General features: G+C 45.5%; 1 protein-coding gene and 1 pseudogene across 45 annotated transcripts in view; both read right to left on the bottom strand.

The window, feature by feature from the left end:
* Positions 1 to 21,010, bottom strand: part of LOC118702294 (carcinoembryonic antigen-related cell adhesion molecule 1) — an 813,263-nt gene that overhangs the window by 698,180 nt on the left and 94,073 nt on the right. For 33 of the 45 annotated variants that reach the window (XM_045570944.1, XM_045570948.1, XM_045570949.1 and 30 more), the window contains one exon: positions 2,316 to 2,672. The exons of 11 other annotated variants lie outside the window; for them this stretch is intronic. In XM_045570944.1, the coding sequence (XP_045426900.1) occupies positions 2,316 to 2,672 (357 nt within the window). Of the gene's footprint in view, positions 1 to 2,315; positions 2,673 to 3,550; positions 3,753 to 21,010 lie in introns of those variants that run through there. One more of the 45 variants, XM_036408099.2, reaches the window with a different exon arrangement.
* On the bottom strand, positions 14,632 to 20,857 carry LOC118702423 (annotated as a pseudogene).

Raw genomic sequence — 21,010 nt, 5'->3', positions numbered from 1 at the left:
GTCAGGCAGATAGGGAGGAGCCCCGACATGGGCATATGGCATGTGCTCTTCCTTGTCTTTCTAACTCAGGAAACAACTGGAATTGAATACAATTCATTCAAATGGGCCGCGTCTAAGAGAAAGGAGAGTGGCTGGTGAATCTCAGAGTCTGAGAGGATACCACTCTGTGGTCAAGGTGTTATCAAGAGAACATATGTGTGTGAAACAGGCAGTGAACCAGTGAGATGGTGCAGGGTCACTAGGCTCACCTGGGAAAGGTCTCCGGAGCTAGTGTAAGGAATGGGAGACTCACACAAGGACAAGGGTGTGAGTCACCAGTCAGAGGTGGAGTGAACCCATGAGCTTTGGGGGATCAGACCTGTCCTGCCTTTGACTTCCTGGTTGAGTCATGTAGAGAGTAGGTCAAAGGTTTACATGCCTTTGTCATATGGTCTGTTCCTCTTGTGGGCCTCATGGGGAATAGGAGCCCTGATGGGGCCCAGCAGAAGCTCTTTCTCCTGGTGACCTGGGATACTGGCTCATGAGGGAGCCAGGGCTGCTGCTCCACTGTTTTCTGTGTCCTCTCCTATTGCCCGGGAAGGTGGGCCTGGACACAGGTATTAGCAGGACAATCTGGGGAGACTGCCTGGTGGAGGAAGCAGAGCAGAGCTAGGCAGTGTGTCTGGCATGAAGGAGGAGGCACATAAGGAACATGGAAGGAATAGAGAGAGGCAGAATGTCCTTGGTGAACAGTGGGGGTCTCAGGCGACTTCAAAGGCCCACAGCTGCCCCAGGGCAGAAGCAGTGCAGCCTGGAAAACCTTCTTACAGTAGAACAGCCTACAGTACAAAGGGACTTGGTTCCTGAGGGGGCTACAGGGACAGAGGTTAGAGGGATGGACATGGCTCTCAGCACCTGTAGGGATAGGGCACAGGTGTGGCTAAAACCTTTTAGGATTCTGCATCCAGGTTCCAGTCTCTGAGGCAATAATGTGTCATTCATTCACTCATTCATTATATCATTATTCACCATCATTTCTTCCCTCCTTCATGAAAGAGCAAGTGACTGCTGGTCCCTGAGCTGTTAGCAGGTGTACGGTGGGGAGAAGGCAAAGTCCCTTCATTCATAGCTAGTGGGAATGACACCAACACCTTAAGAGAGAAATAAGTGGTTTCAAATCCAGTGCAGGGAGAGCTAGATGGGTAACCTGAGGGGAAGGCCTGGGCGTTCCCAGCACTGACTCTGAATGTTATTGTAGGTAATTTGATTCTACAGTAAAAATTATTTCTCCACTTGCTTAATCACCAGAGCAGGAAATCTACCTTGAGCTGGCACTGCTAAGAAAAAGCAGTGAACCAATGGCTGGTCTCAGAGTTCACAGGCACCTAAGACCCTCATGGTGGAGGAGAGGGTGGGCTGTGGCTGTGCAAGGACCTTGGTGTATCTGTGAGAGCCTGATGCAATGACTGTATCACACTGTGCCTCCGTTTCCCCTCAATTAAAAAATGAACAAATGCTAAGTGGACTCTGGATTACCATGTTGACTGTGGACTGAACTTAAAACATCCCTGAGTACTTGATTTCAAACTCAGGATGGAGGACACACTGACTTAAATGGCCACTGCCATTATTTGCCTCCATTAGAGAGAATTCCTGGGCTGACCACTGGTGGATAGGAGCTGCCAGGAGCATCTTCTCCCATCTGTTCCTGACCTCCGTCCAGATTCTTATAAGTCCCTCAGAAGTGTTAGCTAATAGTCCAGGGTATTTTGTCTATCTGTGCTCTTCTGACACTGCCTTAGCTGAAGGACTACGCTTTGTCCCTGTCCTGATGTGGCTCTTGGGACTGAGCCCTGGCAGGTGAGCAGGTGTAGAGCCTCCCTCCCAGCCTTGCAGGAGGTCAAACCCACCCTGACCTAGGCTCCCAGGTTCCCTGGAGTCAGGAGCCCTGGGACAAGGGTCTGGGAGGGGTTCCCAGGCTGAGCTTCTCTGTGAGGATTCCAGGGTCCCCTCAGGCCTGGGTGTGTGCAAGCTCTGCAGGGTTTTCTCAGTTTCATGGTCATGGGGAGGGGACCAGGGGCTGGAGTGAGACTCCCTGTGCTGAGTCACTCCCATCAGACTTCTCTCTGAGGAGAATGTGTGTAGGGCTGGAATCTGGGAAGGGAACTCTGACCTTAGGAAGTTTGTTTCCACTGTGTGTGTCCTGCACTAAATGCCCTAACCCAACCTCAGAGATGATTTGGAGGGGGATGGAGGGGAGTCCAGGGCTGTCAATCCTGTGTGTGAAGTAGAATTCACCCTACCCGGCACCCAGAGGTCAGAGAGCAATCACTCACGGTATACACGGAGCTGTCCAGTTACTTGTTTGGTATCATAATCTCTTAGCATGACTTGTAGGATATACTTTCCTGTGTCCTTCAGAGTGACGTTCTGGAGCAGGAGGGATCCATTGGGGTATATTGTCTCTCTACCACTGTATGCAGGCCCATAGTTAGTTGATTGAGTGACTATTTTATATGATACAATTTTACTGTTTTCCACTACTTCCCCTTTGTACCAGGCATATCTTTCAAGATCCTCAGGCAGATTGTGGACACGGAGAAGCACTTCCTTCCCTTCGGCAGCATTGGGCGGCACTGATTCAATAGTGAGCTGGGCAGTGGAGGGCAGGCTCCAGAAGGTTAGGAGTGAGGCTACGAGGGAAGAGAGAAATTGATCAATATTTGGAGCTATGTATTGCAATGGAGAGATGAGTCCATGGGCACTGAGCAGGCCTTTTCATCTCTCAGCCTTGGTCAGAGTATGTGTGTGTGTGTTTGTGTGTGTGTCTCCTGTCAAGTTCAGTAGCATGGCCACCAATACTTCAGCACCCCTGAACCCGTTATTTCCTCTGCTTTGAATACTGTTACCCAGTTGTCTGTTCTCAGACCCCTGCTGACACTCAGAGGTGTCCTTGGAAGACCCCTTTCCTGATCACCTCCTCTAAAGACCTTTGTCTTCACTTTCTGATCTGTCCCTGGGCTGTTCCCTGCAGGGCACTAGGGGGGACCTGACATCACATCTAGATCTTCCCTTGTCTGCCTCCTCCCATAGAACATGACCTTCATGGAGGCAGGTGTTTGTCTGACCTGGTTGCACACCCAGTGTTTGCAACAGGCTGTAAGTGCCTTTGTGTGAATGAATGAGTGTTGCAGGGTCCTGCACATCCTGGGATATATCTGCTCATTTCTGAGCTTGGTGGTAAGGATAATGTTTAGTGTCCCTGGTTAAATCTCCCATCTCCTCACATAAATTGTTATTATCTGAAGTTTTCAGCATTTAACTCTCAGTGATGAGTAAGTTGGGAAATGAGCAGTCATTGAGTTTTTCCTTTCCCTCATTGTTTCCACATCATTTTCCTGTTGCTGAGTCCCCTCCCCATCCTACTCTGCTTCCATGTCTTTTCCTTTCAAGTTCAAACAGAAACCCCTTCTCCCTTGCTTTGTCTGAGAACCCTGTGCTCCCCAGGAGTGCCCAGCTAGCCTGTGCTTGTCCTCCTCCCTTCCACCACCAGGTAGTTGTCCCCACTCACCAGCCAGCAGGAGCCCCTGCCTGGGGTCAAGTCCTCTGTGGGCAGGGGCTGAAGGGGACTCCATGGTGTCTGCTGCCTGCTCTGTCCCTCCCTCTGTGGGAAGAGCTTGGATTCCAGAAATGCTCACAAGCACTGCTGTCCTGGTGGTGGGCTGTGCTGTTTCTCCTCCCTGTGCACTGAGCCTCCTCAGGGGCCAAGATCACTTCCCTAGTCACATGGGCCAGCGGTGGAGTCTGTACTCAGGTTCCTCCCTGCCCTTCTGTTATTCCTGCTTCCCCTTTTCTTTCCTCTACATTTTCATTCCCTCTAACTGCTGAGGCTTCTACTTTCTTCCGAAGTGACTCCTCCTTACGTATGCACACACACACACACACACACACACACACACACACACACACCTTGCTTGTGTAGTAGGCAATTAGGCCTGAGTAGAGTAGGACAATAGGCCAGTAGGTGAAGGTCACCTGGGTACCTAGCATCGTGCAAAACTGGACTTTGTCCTTGCCCCCTGGGTAACCTTTCCTTTCCAAGCGTATCCTGGTTTTGTAGTTTAGACCCTCTGACTTTTCATATTACTGAGTGTCATGGTCACGGGGAGGGGGCTAGGGGTTGGATTAAGACTCTGCTGAATTGAGACTCAACTTGTGGTTGAGGCCCTTCTCTGACCTTTCCTCCCTTGTTATGTTCTTAGTCATGTGGATTAGATGTCCTTTGAGGGGGTAGAAAACAGAGGGCCTAAGAATAATCCTTCAGCATTAAGCCCCCAGGACAATGAGATTCTGACTGGCATCAAAGACATCTAGGCCTCAGTTGTGTTTCAGCTGCAGGTCCAGAAAAGCAGCAAAACCAGATGAGTCAGGACATAGCTGACATCAGGATCTACCATATTGACTAATGACCTTCGACCCTGAAAGGACACACCTGGAAAGCTGATGAATATTTTTTTGGGATCCTTCACTGAGACCTCCAGATAACTGCCCTGAACAAGAAGGACCCAGTGCGGCTCTTTCTGGAGCACATCGGTGCTTGTCCCCACTTCTTTTTTACTCAAGGCACTTATATTTGTTCTTTGTCCTAAGCTCCATGGGTCCTTCTTTTGTTTCAGTAACTAGTTTCCTGAGCCCATTTCTTCTAAAGCTCACTTCTAACTCTGTGACTTTCTAAATAAACTCTCTGTTATAATTTGAGTTCTTGACTCTGAATTCTTCTCTTAGCTGAAGTCAAGTACCAAGGTTGCTGAACTGAGGGCCTAACTCTGTAGGTTAACACCTGGTGCCATGCCAGTGCTCACACTTGGACAAGCAGAAGCTTGGAGTGTATGTAGCCAGGGTGTTTCCCACAGCTCTGTGTGGAGTGCACAGTAGCCTTCCCACTGCCTTCTCTCATCCCCATTTGCCTCTTATTCTCAGAGTGAAAGCCTGGGGGGACATCAGGAAGTCTTTTTACAGGGATGCCATCTGGTTCTGTATGATATCATCAATGGAGCTTTCTAAAGATTTCAATGCCCAGGGGATATTTTAGAAATGCTGCTTGGTCAGCTGCCCAGCTGTAGTGGATGCCCAGCCAGAATGAGACCCCATGATGTGGGGATGTGGACTCCCTTCCCCATCTTCTGTTTATAGGAAGGGTCTGCAAGTCCTGCTAAAAATGCAGATTCTGACTCATGTAGATGAAAGGGACCACGTGTTAACCTGACAGGCTCAGAGATGGCCTGAATGGCGGTCTTACAAACTCAGAGCCCTAAAGTAAACACAAATGATGGTCTGAAATGAAACTTTAACTACAAGCAGTTATGGTGGGTAATTACATCCTAAGTTGGTATCTTCACTGACAAGGCCAACTGTTAGCCTATCTATGTTTTTCTATCTATGATGACATATCCTTGAAATGTCTGGATAGATTGTAACTTCCCCTTTTCCTGACCCCTTGCTACACAACCTAATGTGTCTGGGTGCCAGGACAGATACCACAAATTTCTTCATTGTTATTGTTATCATGTTCTTTATTGACTGTTAACTATGCTGCACCCATCTAAGTATGTGTCTATCATTTTATTTTTTATCCAATCCCAGAGGTTTCTCCACTTTGCTTTCTCTTGCTTTCATTAATGGATTTCATGTAATCCACCCAGGTCCCCTACTGTGATTGCTATGTATAAAAATATTTGAAAAAAACCACTATTCTCTGGAGCACTCTCCCAATTCATTGAGATACTGCTTCCTGGCAATTGTCAACATTTTATCTTAAATAAACTCACACAAATTGTTTATAGGTTTGAATGTTTTTATGTTAACATTAGTTGGTATATTTGTGGCAGGATTCCAAAGAAGCTCACCCAGGACCTTCCAGCAGACCCGGACTTGGTTCTAGGATCCAGCAAAGGGCCCATTGAGCATGATAGTTCCCTGCCATTGGGTGAACCTGGGTGAGTTGTCTCTTGGATTCAGGACCTCCCCCTTCTTTTGGTTGAGGGTTTGACTTTATTTGAGCTGTGTCTTAAAATCCTTGAGGTGGAATTAAGGTTAAGGGTTGACAGAACTCAGGCTAAGGCAGAACTGGAGGGGAAAAAATGGGTGGGTGGTTTTGATTTTGGTTTTTTAATAGGAATTGCTTTCTTTGAGTCTGAGCAAAAAACCTTCCCTGTATAAATGAGCTGAACTCATCAGCTCATAAGAGATAGGGGCATATCCTCCATTCAGTCTGATTCTTGGTTAATCTTAGTTGCAGGAGCCCCAGTGGGAAGGCCTAACTCACCTGTAATTAACTAACGGCTCATCTACGGAGTCAGCATAAGGCTTGGCCATGAAGGTTTCCTGTTTTTTTAGACAGCTGAGAGAGATACCAGACCACAGTTAACCCACTACATAATCTATCTAGGAAGTTTGCTCAGACTACAGAAAAAAAAAAAAAAATTAACACGAGAAATTTTGCCTCCAAGGCCAGAAGCTCTCAAACCCCAGCCCTCTTTTAACACTCCTGAAAGGAAGCCTTTACTTGCAAGTGCTTTACAGAAATGGGAAGATTTAACTAGAAAATATCAACTTAGAAATGGCCAAAATGCAGTTGTTTTTGGGCTCCTACATTAATATTTTGCGTGCAGAAATTAGTAAAATGCCGGCTTTGAAATTAAACTGAATGCCTATATGGGAAGCATATCTCGATTTGAAAATTAGAAGCTTCTAAGGAGAAGCATAGAAAAAATAATTCTTCCTAAAAAAAAGAATGGAATTATTAAGAAATTTTAGGTGGGACCTACATTCAACCTCACCCAATGGTTATTGAGGGGTGGGACCTTCTTTGAACCTCACCCAATGTTTTTTGAGGGGTGGAACCCACTTCCAAACTCACCCAGTGTTTGTCAGTGGTGGGACCCACTTCCAAACTCACCCAATGGTAGTTGGTCATATTGAATTTCTTGCAGGCTGCTGCTGGATTGAGGGTGAGAGTGAGAGAGATTGAGAGTGTGTGTGTGTGTGTGTGTGTGTGTGTGTGTGAGAGAGAGAGAGAGAGAGAGAGAGAGAGAGAGAGAGAGAGAGAGAGAGGCATTGATATGAGAAACTTGTGCCCCGACCCACCTAGGAAATTGAACCTGCAACTGAATGACATGCCCTTGACTAGGAATCAAACCAGTCTATGGGCTGATACTCTTACCACTGAACAAAATTTTATATTTTTAAAAATAAAACTTTTTATTTTGGAATAATTCTATATTAAAAAAAAATTAGAGACTATCTCAGAACTATTCTGAAGTTAATAAATGCCTGCACCCCATTCTCTCCCTTCCTTTCTGACCATCCTTGTCCAGAGTTGCCCTTCCCTCTCCCTTTTATATTCCCCTTCTGCCTCCTCTATAACCACTGACTTGAAGGAAAATGAGAAGAGGAATTTGAAAAAAGCTGGTCTCAGCTAGAAAGGAATCAGCAATTGTTCCTGACTTTGTCTGGGACCATGATGGATTCACAAAAATTTAACAGTTAGAACATGTAATTCTGCCTATTCTGACCTATTCCAACTAATACACCCACTGTTTCTGAGAGCAAGGCAACAGAATTACTAAATAAGGTCTGCTGTGAAACCTTAAAGGAGTTTTTTTTTTCCCCCCAGTAAAAAATAAGGTCACCATAAGAAAGATTGTTTAACAAGAAAACCTGAAGTGTGATTTACAAAGAGGAAGCGGAAGCAAACATAGGGTTTCTCCAGGACTAGGAGAGAGTGAGAAGGCAAAGTCCTAACTTTCCTCCTTACTAATATTTTAACAGAAGTTGAAATTATCTTAAAAGGGGATGTTACTAAGGCCTTTGTAGATAGGGGGGCTTCTTTATCTGTTCTTAATCCTACCCATCTAAGTGTTCCTCTCCCCCAGAGTAAAGCTTCTGTACATATGGTAGGGGTGTTTAAGCAACCAATGGCTGTTGTAAATTCAGAACATGTCCCTTTTCTATTAGAACATGTTAAGAAGCAACATATTTTGCTGGTCAATTTGGTCCCAATTCACCTGATAGAGATTTTAAAATCAATGATGCTCACATGTCCCCCAACCACCCCACAAAGCTAATATGTATTTAGGAATAATCCAAACAGATTCTGAACCAAAGAGGGAAATAATAAATATAAACAGATTCTGAACCAAAGAGGGAAAGTGATAATTTTAAGGGAACCCACAAGAGGAAACTAATCTTGAGACTGACCAAATGTTTGCTAACCATCTTTTCGTTAGTAACTTCCTTGAGAGTTAGAGAATGCTTAACAGGAGACCCGTCCTATTCAGAATGGCCCAGACAGCCCAGAGACTTGCAGAGTTGCCTAACCTGGGCTTGCTACACATGCCTCTGTAGATGGGGAATCAGGCCACAGTGCCTAGAGACAGTCCCCTTTCCTTTTGGGGTACAAACTCTTCACCTGGGGGAAATTTGACTCGGGATGCCTCAAGGAAAAAAAAAAAAAAAAAAAAAAAAAGTCTAACCTTCTTTTGCAGCATAAGCCTGGCTGCACTATCAAGTAGACAATGAAGATGTTTGGCCAGTTAATGACATCATTAAGTTTAATGCTACTCTGCTTGCAGCTAGACCTGCTTTCACATTCCCAGGGAAGTGAATGGAGAATGAGGCCTTCTTAGGTCAATGTGTCTTTTTTATACCTGTAAGCAGTTATGAGTCAGAAATGGCACTCAGCTATATGCTACCTGTAAACTAGATCTCTGTAATTGCTACAGAACTTCAGAGAAAAATATACTCAAATTGAAAGAGACATTTCAAAATGGACGAATTAGTTTATCCTTTTGCCAACATTTGCCAATCCTTGAGGAATTAAAGTACCATCTTGTTTTCCTATTCAGTATTTTCAGGGTCAGAGGTGTGGCTCTGAAATATAGTGGCAACCATACTTTGGTAAAAACTGCTGTTTGAATTTTAACCCTTCTAGTTTGACTCTTGCACCTGATTAAACACGGAGAAAAAAACCCAAAACTATTATATTTACCTTAGCTTTCAGGTGGAGACTTGGAGGCTAAAGCAATTTTCCCTTGCCTGGGACCAGGAGCACAGGAGAGTAATTCCCACTAACTCAGTAACCTTCAGAGTTAGAAACTGTAGATAACCTCTGAACTCTGCTTCTCTGTTATAGGCTATTGCAACATAGGGCCACATTCCAATGTCCAGCAGGATGTGACTAGCAACGACTCTGCTGGGCTGACCCCAGTCTTTAGAATGTAGTCTTTAGGATTTAGAATTTAGGACAAAGGAAAATTCCTGTGGTTTGAACCTTTAAAAGGGACTTCCTTCCCCTGAAATGGTGCAGTTGTGTGGAGACAACCTGCGTGTGGTGCTCTCGCGTCTGTCCTGGCCAGATATTTCAATACATCTTTGCCTGCTTTTTAATTAATCATCAGCCTCCGGTGGTCTTATTTTGAACCCAGGGTTTGACCCCATAACAGCTCCAGAACATTAAAGCCCACTAAATCATTCCTCTATTACATTCCTCTATTCTGCTCAAAATGCTATAATTGGCTTCCAAATCCAAAGTCCCAGAACCTTTGAGATACAAATATCAGGAACTCTGGTCCAGGCCATTTAAAAAATACAAATCTCTATAATCTAGAATTAGAACTGGAATACAGAAAGGCTTCCTGAATAGTCAATAGAAACCTTCCCACCCGCCCCCCTCCCACTCCGGGAGAGAACCCAAGGACCGAAGAAAGAGACTGCATAGAGACTGGTAGGTGGGGCAGAAGCTTGAAAGGGCTGGTGGGGCACCCACAGACAGCAACTGAAGTCCTGGAGAGATAGCTCAACTGTAGGGGAAGTTTGGGGGGGACACTATGAGCTCTGGGATCTAATCATGAAGCTGGGATCCCCAGCAGAGAGCACCAAATCTCAGGAGTGTCCCCACATAACATCTAGCTATGAAAAGCAGTGGGGTACTGTCTGCCCAAGAGTGATAGCTCAAAGCTTGGGCACCTTCTTGAAGGATTTTTGCACAAAAATCCCCTGTGGAGCCACCCACTTTGTGCTTTGGCAGAGGGAGGCTAAAGTGGACTAGAGCTGTGAGAGTAGAACCCAGGACTGGGGGCTCTGGGAGGATAGAACTCAGAAGGCAGACACCCAAGTTTCCTCAGTTGAGTCATTCCATCAGGCAGTGGAGGACATCTTTCCCACATTGACATCTGCCCTGCCTGGGGGAAGAACAGTAGACACACCTCATTGGAAAACACCTTGCCCTGAGGCCATTTAAGAGATTAAAAGTAATAATTAGACTCCAGGAAGAAGCAACTGCTCCACCCTGTTGAAAAATCTCTCCCTATACCTGAGGGCGATTGCCTGGGGGCCAATGCAAGTTAGAAGCCTTTTACTCTGTAGACTGAGGTGGTCTCTAGAGGCTTTGAGTCTTTGCCTGATTCAATTGAAGGTCAGAAACAGCCTTTAACACTGTCCTACACTACAAGTTGAGCGGTATAGAGGATCTACCTAAAGCATAGTCACAAATCCAAACAGACAATCAAAATGAGGGGACCAAGAAACAACTCCCAAATGAAAGAACTAGAGGCTTCTCCAGAAGGAGAGATAAATGAAGCAGAGATAAGAAATTTATCTGAAATAGAGTTTAGAGTAATGATGGTAAAAATGCTCAAAGGTATGAAAAAAATGTAGTAACTATGAAAAAAGAACAGTGTGAGATAAAGGATGCCACAACACAAATAAAGAACACATTGGAAAGAATACACAGCAGGTTAGGGAAGGCTTAGGATCAAATCAGTGAATTAGAAGACATGGTGGGTGATAAAGGACAAGGCTCATGGTGAGCCTCCAGGTGGCGAGCTGGGCCTTGGGGGAGAGTCAGTGGTGGTGCTGGAGGAAGGGCCGGGAGCTTGTCCTTCCTCACCCACTTCCATCCTCCTCTGTCCCCAGAAATAAGGGGGTCTAAGCCCCTGGAAGCTGAGAAGATCTGAACTGCCTGTCACAGCACATATGTCTGTGGGAATCAGAGGGTGTGCAGGGCAGATGGTGGGAGCTTCTGGGCAGTGGGTGACTCCTCCCCTCCCTGTCTCATTGCAGGCACTAAAGGAAATGGACCAGACACTAACCACCAGGTCAGCAGTCACGGATGAGCCATGGGTGAGCAGGGAAGAAGGGAGCATAAGGGGGCTGTGCGGGAGTGTGTGTAGGGGAGACAGGTGTCAGAAGCTGCTTCATCTCACTGGTCCCATCCCCACCCCAACTTTCTCTTCTCTGAAGCCCCAGAATAAGACCTCCCCATACTCCATGTCCCAAACTGCCCCTGGCACTAAGATAAGCACCTGTCAGAACAGCTAGGTCAAGGGGAGCGGGAGTCCTGGGTGTTGGGTGGCAGTTGCTTTGGAAGTGTCCCACAGGCTTGTAATGGACCCAGGGTCTAAGGGGGCCCTAGCCCTGGTACCTCGGTGACAAAGCTCCTCCCACCGCTTCTCACCCTCTGGCTCCTGCCCCAGGCCTGTGACTCACCCGGGCTCCTTCCCCTTCCCTGGGGGGTGGGGGTGGCCAGGGAAATCCCCTCTAGATCCCTCAGGGCGATGCACAACAGGAAGCTGAGGCCCCGCCCCCATCCCAACTTCCCTGACTGAACTGGGGCCTGCCTCACCCCACCCTCTGCCCCCCAAGACACACTCAGGGGGTGGGTGGTGGAGGTTGGAGGGGTCAGGAGGAGGCAGACCCAGTGCAGATGGCTGGGGGACTGAGCAGATGCTGTAGGAAATGACCAAACAGAGCAAATTCCAAATCGAGATGGGGCCCTGCTGGGCTTCCCCAGTGTCTGGGGCCCAGGTCTCCATCGTCCAGCTGGGTAGGTCAGCTGGCAGGTCCAGAGGCCTGAAGGCAGCACAGTGGGCAGGGGGGTGGGCAGGACTCCTGATCCTGACCAAGGTGGCAGAAGGATGATGAGGGGCTAGGGGCTGCTTTGTGACCATGGGAAAATCACTTCCCCTTTCTGGCTTCTCAGTCTCCTCTTCTCTAATGGGGTTGAGGGGATGGCAGTCAGATGTGGTGGCCTCTGAGGTCCCTCCACAGCCAGCGTTCCCTGAGGATGCTTGGTGGGCAGGTGCCCCAGGGAGAAGGTGTCCAGCTGTACCTCCTTCTGTCTGATCTTGGGTTTGGCTCTAAACTAGGGGTGTGGAACTCAATCAGAGAAGGGGCCAAAATCTAAAATCCAGCCTAAATCGCGGGCCGAATGGTTTACTGAACAGTCATAAACTGTCATTGTGATGGAAATGCAGCGAAGTGCAGTGATGGCAGCGCGGTGCGGGCCACATTGCAAGGCCTGGCGGGACGGATTTGGCCCGTGGGCCTTGTGTTTGACACATGTGCTCTAAACTTAGCCTTCAAAGTGTGAATCTCCTGTATGCCCTCCTTCCTCATCTGAATCTTTACAGCCTGTCCTGGGGAAATGTGAAGCTGATACAAAAAAAGAAAGAAGAGAAAAACTACGATGGGGTATAAGTAAACACCTGAAATTGCTGCCTCGCACAACCACTTCAAAACTACAACTAAAAGACAAAACGAACATCATCCAGAACCACAGGCAGGGTGGCTGAGTGGAAATTCTACAACTAGAAGGAAAGAGAAAAGCACACTGAGACTCAGAGGAAGTGCAGAAATGAAGTGCAGCAGTATGGAGCCATGAGTGTGCACACGGAAAGGGCTCGCAAATGAGTAAGCTGTTGTCTTTTTCAGTCGGGAGGGAGACACAAGCTCCAGACTGCTCTGAACTCTAGTTCTTGGTGAGACTCTGGGGACCCAGACTCATACAGGAAGAAACTGGACTGTCTGGCTTTGGGAGGAACCCCAGTGCGCTTTTCTCTCATAGCTGCTTGCAGAAATTACCTAGGGACATTGAGACCTGGGGGCCTCTTAGGGCAGGATTGAAAATGAGCCATAGCTGTTTCCTCCAGCTGTTGATTCCCTGAGATCCTGCTGCACCCAAGCTGTGCACAGAGAGGCTTTTGCATATGAATGGCCTGGCCCTTTGAAATCTAAAATCACCTAGCAAACTGCAGCTGGGTCAGAGAGCCCCAGAACTTCCAAAAGAAAGCCCAAGTCCCCACAGAAGCTTGAAAATGGAAAAGAAAAAGGTGGAGTAGCAATACTCATATCTGACAAAATAGACCTTAAAATGAGGGCCCTAGCTGGTTTGGCTCACTGGATAGAATGTAGGCCTGCAGACTGAAGGGTCTCAGGTTCGATTCTGGTTAAGGGCACATGCCCAGGTTGTGGGCTCGATCTCCAATAAGGGTCATGCAAGAGGCAGTTGATAAATGATTCTTTCTCATCATTGATGTTTCTACCTCTCTCTCCTTTGCTCTTCCTCTCTGAAATCCATAAAAATATATTAAAAAAGAAAGAGACAACAAAGGTCACTATATAATACTAAAGAGATGGATTCAACAAGAGAATATAACTGATAAACATATATGAACCCAACATAGCTGCACCTAAATATGTAAAAAACCTTCTAGAGGACTTTAAGGGAGAGATTGACAGCAATACAGTCATAGTAGGGGACTTTAACACCCTCTGACTTCACTGGGCAGATCTTCCAGAGAAAAATTTAACAGGGAAACAGAGACTCTAAAGGACACACTGGAACAGATGGATTTAGTTGACATTTAGTATACAACATTTTACCCCAATGAAGCAGAATATGCATTCATCTCAAGTGCACATGGATCATTCACAAAGATAGACCACATGTTAGGATACAAAACAAGCCTCTACATGTTCAAGAAGATTGCAATCATATCAAGCGTCTTCTCAGATCACAGTGGAATGAAATTAGAAATCAACTACAGTAAAAACACTCAAAAACATTCAAACATCTGAGGCTAAATAGCATCTTATTAATCACTGAATGAGTTACCAATGAGATCAAGAAAGAAATAAAACACAACTTCCTGGAAACAAATGTAAATGAACACACAATGACTGCAAATCTCTGGGACACAGCAAGAGCAGTACTGAAGGGGAAATTCATTGCACTACAGGCATACCTCAAAAAACAAGAAAAATCAGAATAAACTATTTAACCCTACAACCTAAAGAATTAGAAAGAGAACTACATTAAAAGCCCAGAGTAAGAAGAAGAAAGGAAATAATGAAGATTAGAGTAGAAATAAATAACATAGAGAATAAAAAAATAATACAAAGAAATCAATGAAACTAAGAGATGGTTCTTTGAAAGGATAAACAAAATTGATAAACCACTAGCTGGATTCAACAAGAAACAAATAGAGAGGACCCAAAGAAATAATATCAGAAACGAAAGTAGAGAAGTAACCAAGTACACTATAGAAATACATCGGATTGTAAGAAATGCTATGAAAAACTATATGCCAACAAGGTGGACAATGTGTATGAAACTGACAAATTCCTGGAAAAATACAACCTCCCAAAACTTGACCAGAAATAATAAAAAAATCTGAATAGGCCAAAACAACTGATGAAATAGAAGCAGTAATAAAAAAACTCCCATCAAACAAAAGTCCAGGGGGGTCCCTCAGCTCAGCTTGTGCCCTCTATCAGTCCGGGTTCCCTCGGTGGATGTCCACCTGCTCTAAGTCAGACATCCTTCTTGCAGTCCAGGACCTCTAGCTCCTTAACGCTCACCTGCAGTGGAGGTGGGAGACTCCTGCCACTGTGGTTAAGGTCGCCAGCCATGAGCCAAGCTTCTGGCTGAGCAGGCACTCCCCTCCCCACTCCCTCCCCTGCCCCCGCCATTGTGGGAGCACACTGACCGCCAGGGGGCAGTTCCTGCATTGAGTGCACTGACTACAGCCTGGTGGTCAGTGCACAGCATAATGACTGGTCATTCAGCCTTTTATTACATAGGATTATCCTCCTTATGGTTTCCTAGTGAAACAATATCTGTCTCCCTTGACCTCTTTCCCTATTAGACATGAAAAATTTAACTTGGGTGCCTGCTAATATTTTCTTTTCTTTTTTACATCTTCAGTATTTTTATTTAAATTTTTAGTAATTTATATATCTGTCCACTTTTCCTTTTAAGTTAGTGTGACAATTTCCATAATAAACCATTAAAAGAGAAGCTTCAGTAAAATGGGATGAAATAGCAAAAACCAAAACCAAAACCAAAACAAACCAACAGACAAGAAAAAGCCCAAATACAAACAAAACCCAATTACTGCTGTTTTAAAAATCCAACACTTTCACCTATGATATTCAAACAAAACCATGCCAACCACATTTGGGCTATACATGTCTTCAGTGTTTCCTTGTGGCTGGCTCTCCTCACCATCATGCAAATGGTGCAGCTGCCTGGGGCCAGTTTGTCAGTTTGTCAGTTTGTCCTGCTGGATCTGGGAGGCTCACTCAGCTTCCCATCATCCGGAGGCCCTGGAGAGAAGAAGCTAAGGCAGTGGTTCTCAAACTTCTTAATATACAAAAGGATATTAACAAAATTGAAAGGATAAACAAAATTGATAAACCAATAGCCGGATTCAACAAGAAACAAATAGAGAGGACCCAAAGAAATAATATCAGAAACGAAAGTAGAGAAGTAACCAAGTACACTACAGAAATACATCGGATTGTAAGAAATGCTATGAAAAACTATATGCCAACAAGGTGCCCCTACCCTTTAATACAGTTAGTTCCTCATGTTGTGGAACCATAAAGTTATTTTTGTTGTTACTTCATAACTGTAATTTTGCTACTGTTAATGAATCATAATGTAAATCTCTGTGTTTTCCGGTGGTCTTAGGCGACCCTGCTAGCGGTTATCAACCTGTGGGTCGTGGCATTAAGAAGGTTGAGAACCACTGCTCTAAGGCCTTGAAATCCCAAATTGCCATGGCTCCATGGATGCCAGTAGTGCAAAATTTGCCACAATCTTACTTACCCACCTCATAAATAGATACTCGAGTGATGCTATTCTGGTGCAGAGTCTCCAAGGCTGTATTGCGGTCCTCAGTTGTGGCCTCTTGTGCACACCGTGGAAGGGTTGTATGGCAGACATGTTGCGTTGGAATGTCTAGCTGGGAGACGAAAGTCAAGCAGCCGCAGTCATCATAGTTAAAGAGCACTGGGTAGCAGCCATGGCCAGCGGCTACAAGCTATTCTCCGAGACAAATGACACACTCAGGAGGGGCAGGAACTCTGTTTTCAGAGTGAGACCTGCATGCTTTTTGAGGCATTGGCAATGGACACAGTGCTGTCATGGCTGACCCAGGCCAGTGGACTTCCACTGGCAGGCGGAGAACTGACGCCATGCACCCAGCCACCAGTACCACTGCCACCAAACTCTGACATCAGCTGACCAAAAGGCATCTGCTGCCGGCTTTTCATCCACTTCTTTAATGTATGCAGAAAACACTCTGCATTGGAAATCATTCGACCCTGCTGGCAGCAAAACATTGAAGATGGGATGCCAATCCAAGCTGAGGACCGTGGAGCGAATTGGCTTTTTAATGTGCTTGCTTACCCACCAGTCGTTTTCAGACCCAAAGTAACAAACAGAAACGAGTCTTGCTCCACTTCCCATGGCAAACTTGTTCTCTAGAGGGGACTACTTGACACAAGTGGTTGCATGGTTAATTCTCAGGATTGCCAGGGTTGGCTTCCAGACACCATCTTTCTGACTCCAGACACAGGCATTGCGGTCTGTCCCACAAGTGACGATGCGGTCGCTCTTGGGAGCCCAGTGGATACCTGTGATGCTCCTTGAGCTTTCACCCCCTGGTTCCCGTTCTTTTTATAGATGTGGACTTTCATGATTATTGGGGCTATGGGCAATGTGGGTACGATCCCTGTTTCAGTCGCTAGTAAAAATTGATGCGGGGACATTATTGTTAGTGGTTTCAAAGTAAAGAAACCTGGGGTCAGGGCAGCCTAGACAGGCTCAGAGCGCAGAATTCTGGGACACTGGTGAGACACATAAAATGGGTGCTGAGGCATGGATACATGGACCAGATCTCAGAAGGGAGGGAGTTGGGGTGACTAGAAGATATTAACTAAAAAACATATGCATAGCCCATGGACACAGACAATCATGGGGTGAAGGTCTGGACTGGAGCGAGGGCCAGGTGGGAGAGAAGAAAGGGCATGATGGGGGACATCTGTACTACTGTCAACAATAAAAGTTGTTTTTAAAAAATCTAGCTAGCCGAAACCGATTTAGCTCAGTGGATAGAGCATCAGCCTGTGGACTGGAAGGTCCCAGGTTCGATTTCGGTTAAGGGCTTGTACCTTGGTTGAGGGCACATCCCCAGTAGGGGGTGTGCAGGAGGCAGCTGATCGATGTCTTTCTCATTGATGTTTCTAACTCTATCCTTCTCCCTTCCTCTCTGTAAAAAAAAAAAAAAAAAAATCAATAAAAAAATCAATAAAAAAATCAATAAAATATATTTAAAAATGAAATAAAATAAAATAAAAAAAATTTAGTTATCTTCTTGATAGAAGGGAATTCTTACATCATTGTAAAATGAAGACAATGCACTGGAATATTCTTTAGAAGAAGCAAATAACCATTTTCAATTTATCAGTAATTGTGATGCAGGTTTTGCTTTTCTAGTTCATCACTGATAACACCTTTGTAGTTTAGCTCATGGGAAATGGTGAAAGCCAGCCATGATCCATGTTTTAGTCAAGAATGTGGACTTTGTATGGACTCTCCTGTGATTTTAAGCGTTCACATAGGTCACTTTCTGTGAACACTAATGCCATTTTCCTCTGTCCATGTGTTACTCATCCCTGTTCAGAGAGAGCCACATTTTCCCTGGAAAGCATCTGATGACCAATGAAAAGAAAGTGTCCAAAAGCTTCTGGCTGATGATGATGATGGTGCTGAAAGTGGAGGTCTTGTTCAGGGTGGGCCAGGGCAACAGTTTTTGAGAACTTTTCCCTCAAAATTTCCTACAGGAGGCACCTGTCATGTGTTGGGCTTTGCCATCAACTTCGGATCAGGCCCCAGGGAGTGGGAGGGTGAAGTCTTCCCTGACCCTCTCCACCCTCCTCAGGACACCATTGAGGGGCTCACTGTGGGGGGAACTCAGTCTCCCCTCCTCCTCTTTGCAGTGTAGGACAGGGACCCAGAGCCCCTTCATGTAGAGTGGTCCACGAAGGAGCCCAGGTGAGGTAAGGCAGGTGGATGTGAGGAGAGAGCCTTATTCCCGGAGGTGGGAGGTGTGAGATGAGGGCGAGCAGGAGGCACACAGCCTGCTTAGTGCCTGCAGCTGAGTCAGTGGGCCAGAGCCTTTCCACTGCAGAATCCAGCCCTTTCCCTGGGAACATTCCATTCCCTCCCCTTCAGTGCTCCCAGCTGAGGCCTCAGTCCTTCCTCACTCAGTCCTGCATCAATTCTGTCCCCTTCACACTCAGAAAGCCCTGTCTGCCCAACTGCCCAGTTCCCCCAGGACTGCAGAATGATCTTTGTTGGCCCTGACCCCACCAGTGAGGAGGCCCAGTCCTGCCTTCCTGGTCAGCTTTGAGACCAGGCTCTCAGGCTCCATGTCCTGATTACCATTACCTGCCAGGAGGTGGCAGCAGCTGAACAAAGTAAGAGAAGCAGAGGCATTTGTTATTACCCTGTGAGTCTGCAAGTGGACTTGGGGGTTGGGGGGTTGGGAGAACACCAAGGAAATGACAAAATTTCCTGCCAATTTAGATGCTGGTAGTGTGTGCCTTGGGAATTTAACAGAGAGTTCATGGATATTTTCTTGGAGATAGATAAGAAGGTAGTTGTAACTCAATATTTGGGTCCTCTCTCTTTGTTTCTTGATGAATATGGCTAATTGTTTACCAATTTTGTTTATTCTTTTAAAGAACCAGCTCTTCATTTCATTGACTTTTTGTATTGTTTTTTTAGTGTCTATGGTATTTATTTCTGCTCTACTGTTTATTATTTTCTTCCTTCTACTTTGGGATTTTCTTGATGTTCTCTTTCTAGTTCTTTAAGTTGTAGAGTTAAATAGCTTATTGCTATATATATATATATTTTAATTATTATTTTTTATTATTTTTTATTTTTTTATTTTTTTGAGGAATGCCTTAGTGCTGTGAACTTTCCTCTCAGGACTTCTTTTGTTTTGTCCCAGAGATTTTGGGTTGGTATGTGTTCATTTTGATTTATTTCCAGGAAGTTTTTGATTTCTTTCTTGATTCCCTTGGTAACCCATTCAGTGTTTAATAACATGCTATTTATAATAGCTTTCAGGTGTTTGAATGTTTTGGGGTGTTTTTACCGTAATTGATTTCTAATTTTATTCTACTGTGATCTGAGAAGATGCTTGATCTTACTTCAATCTTTTTGAACTTATAGAGACTTGTTTTGTGTCCTAACATGTGGTCTATCTCTGTGAACGTTCCATGAGCACTTGAGAAGAATGTATATTCTGCTTCTTTGGGGTGAAATGTTCTATAAATATCTGTTAAATTCATCTGATCCAGTGTGTCCTTTAGAGTCTCTGTTTCCTTGTTAAGTTTTTGTCTGGAAGATCTGTCCAGTGAAGTCAGAGGGGAGTTAAAGTCCCCTACTATGACTATATTGTTATTGATGTCTCCGTTAAAGTCCTCTAGAAGATTTTTTTTTTTTTACATATTTAGGTGCAGGTATCTTGGGTTCATATATGTTTTTCATGGTTATATACTCTTGTTGGCTCAATCTCTTTAGTCTTATGTAGTGATCTTTGTTGTCTCTTGTGATGGCCTTCATTTTGAAGTTTATTTTGTCAGATATGAGTAGTGTTCCTCCAGCTTTTGTTCTTTTCCATTTGCATGGAACATTTTTTCCCATCCCCTCACTTTCATTCTTAGATGTCTTTAGTTTTGAGGTGGTTCTCTTACAGACAGCATATACTTTGGCCATATTTTTTATCCATTGAGTTACTCTATGCCTTTTGATTGGAGTACTTACTCCATTCAAATTTAGGGTTATTGGAGAAACCAAGATTGTGGCATAGGGTAGACACCTGAATGCAGCCTACCTACATTCAAATTTGGATTTAGAACTGGAAAACAGGGGAAACATCGCCCTGAAGTGCGGGACAGCTGGCTGAGAGGAGGCTCTACCATCTGGGAAGGAGAGAGAAGGCATGCTGAACCTCAGGAACTGTGAAGGAACTGTGTGGGGGAAAAGGCGGCTGCCAGACTGTGCTGCTGGCTTGCTTGCGGAGCTCAGAGAGGGCGGGCCTAGTTTGCTACTGGCTAACTCCCTGCGCAAGGAGAGGGCGACAGTTAATGCGCCTTGGCTAGCTTTCTTGTTTGGGAGGAAAACAGAACTACCCTATTGCTCTGATAGACGGCCCTAGACAGAGAGAGGCCAGACTGTCAGGCAGTGGGCAGAGATCTCTTGGAGGTATGTGAAGCCAACGGCCATTACTGTGGGACTCAGAAACCAGACCGTCGTAGGGAGGGGCTGACCAAAGCTTGTCTGCACCACCCGAGACTACGCCCCATCCAAGCAGAGCACAGAGGCCCTTCCAGAGGCTGGCTTTCTCATTAGCCATGAATAGAACTCTCCTAGGGAGGGACAGAGAACAATCCAAAGCTTGTTTGCGCATATACCAAAGAGGTGTGTGCGCCTGCAACCAATATTGTGGGATTCACCAACGCTTATCTGTGCCACCCCAAGACTCCATCTCATCCAAGTGGAATACAGAAACCATCCTAGCTGAGACACTTCTGATCCTCATAGCCGATTGGCTTCCCAGTGATACCAACAACAAGCAAGGCTTAACAACAAGACTGCACACCCAGCCCACAAAGGGCTACACCAAGACTGTCCACCTCAGGTAACTGGGAGTCTGACTCACTCAACCATATAGGACATCTTAGCACACAAAGCCACTGTACCAACTCAGGGAAGCTGTGAAAATGCCAAGACAAGGAAACAGATCACAAACAAAAGAAATGGAGGACAAGAAGCAACTGGATATAGAAACCACGCTTATAATGTTTTTCAAGAATTTCCTAGAAAAGGCCG

The sequence above is a fragment of the Pipistrellus kuhlii genome, unplaced genomic scaffold (assembly GCF_014108245.1).
Source record: "Pipistrellus kuhlii isolate mPipKuh1 unplaced genomic scaffold, mPipKuh1.p scaffold_m20_p_38, whole genome shotgun sequence".
NCBI lineage: Eukaryota > Metazoa > Chordata > Mammalia > Chiroptera > Vespertilionidae > Pipistrellus > Pipistrellus kuhlii.
This window is presented reverse-complemented; position numbering and strand designations above follow the sequence as displayed.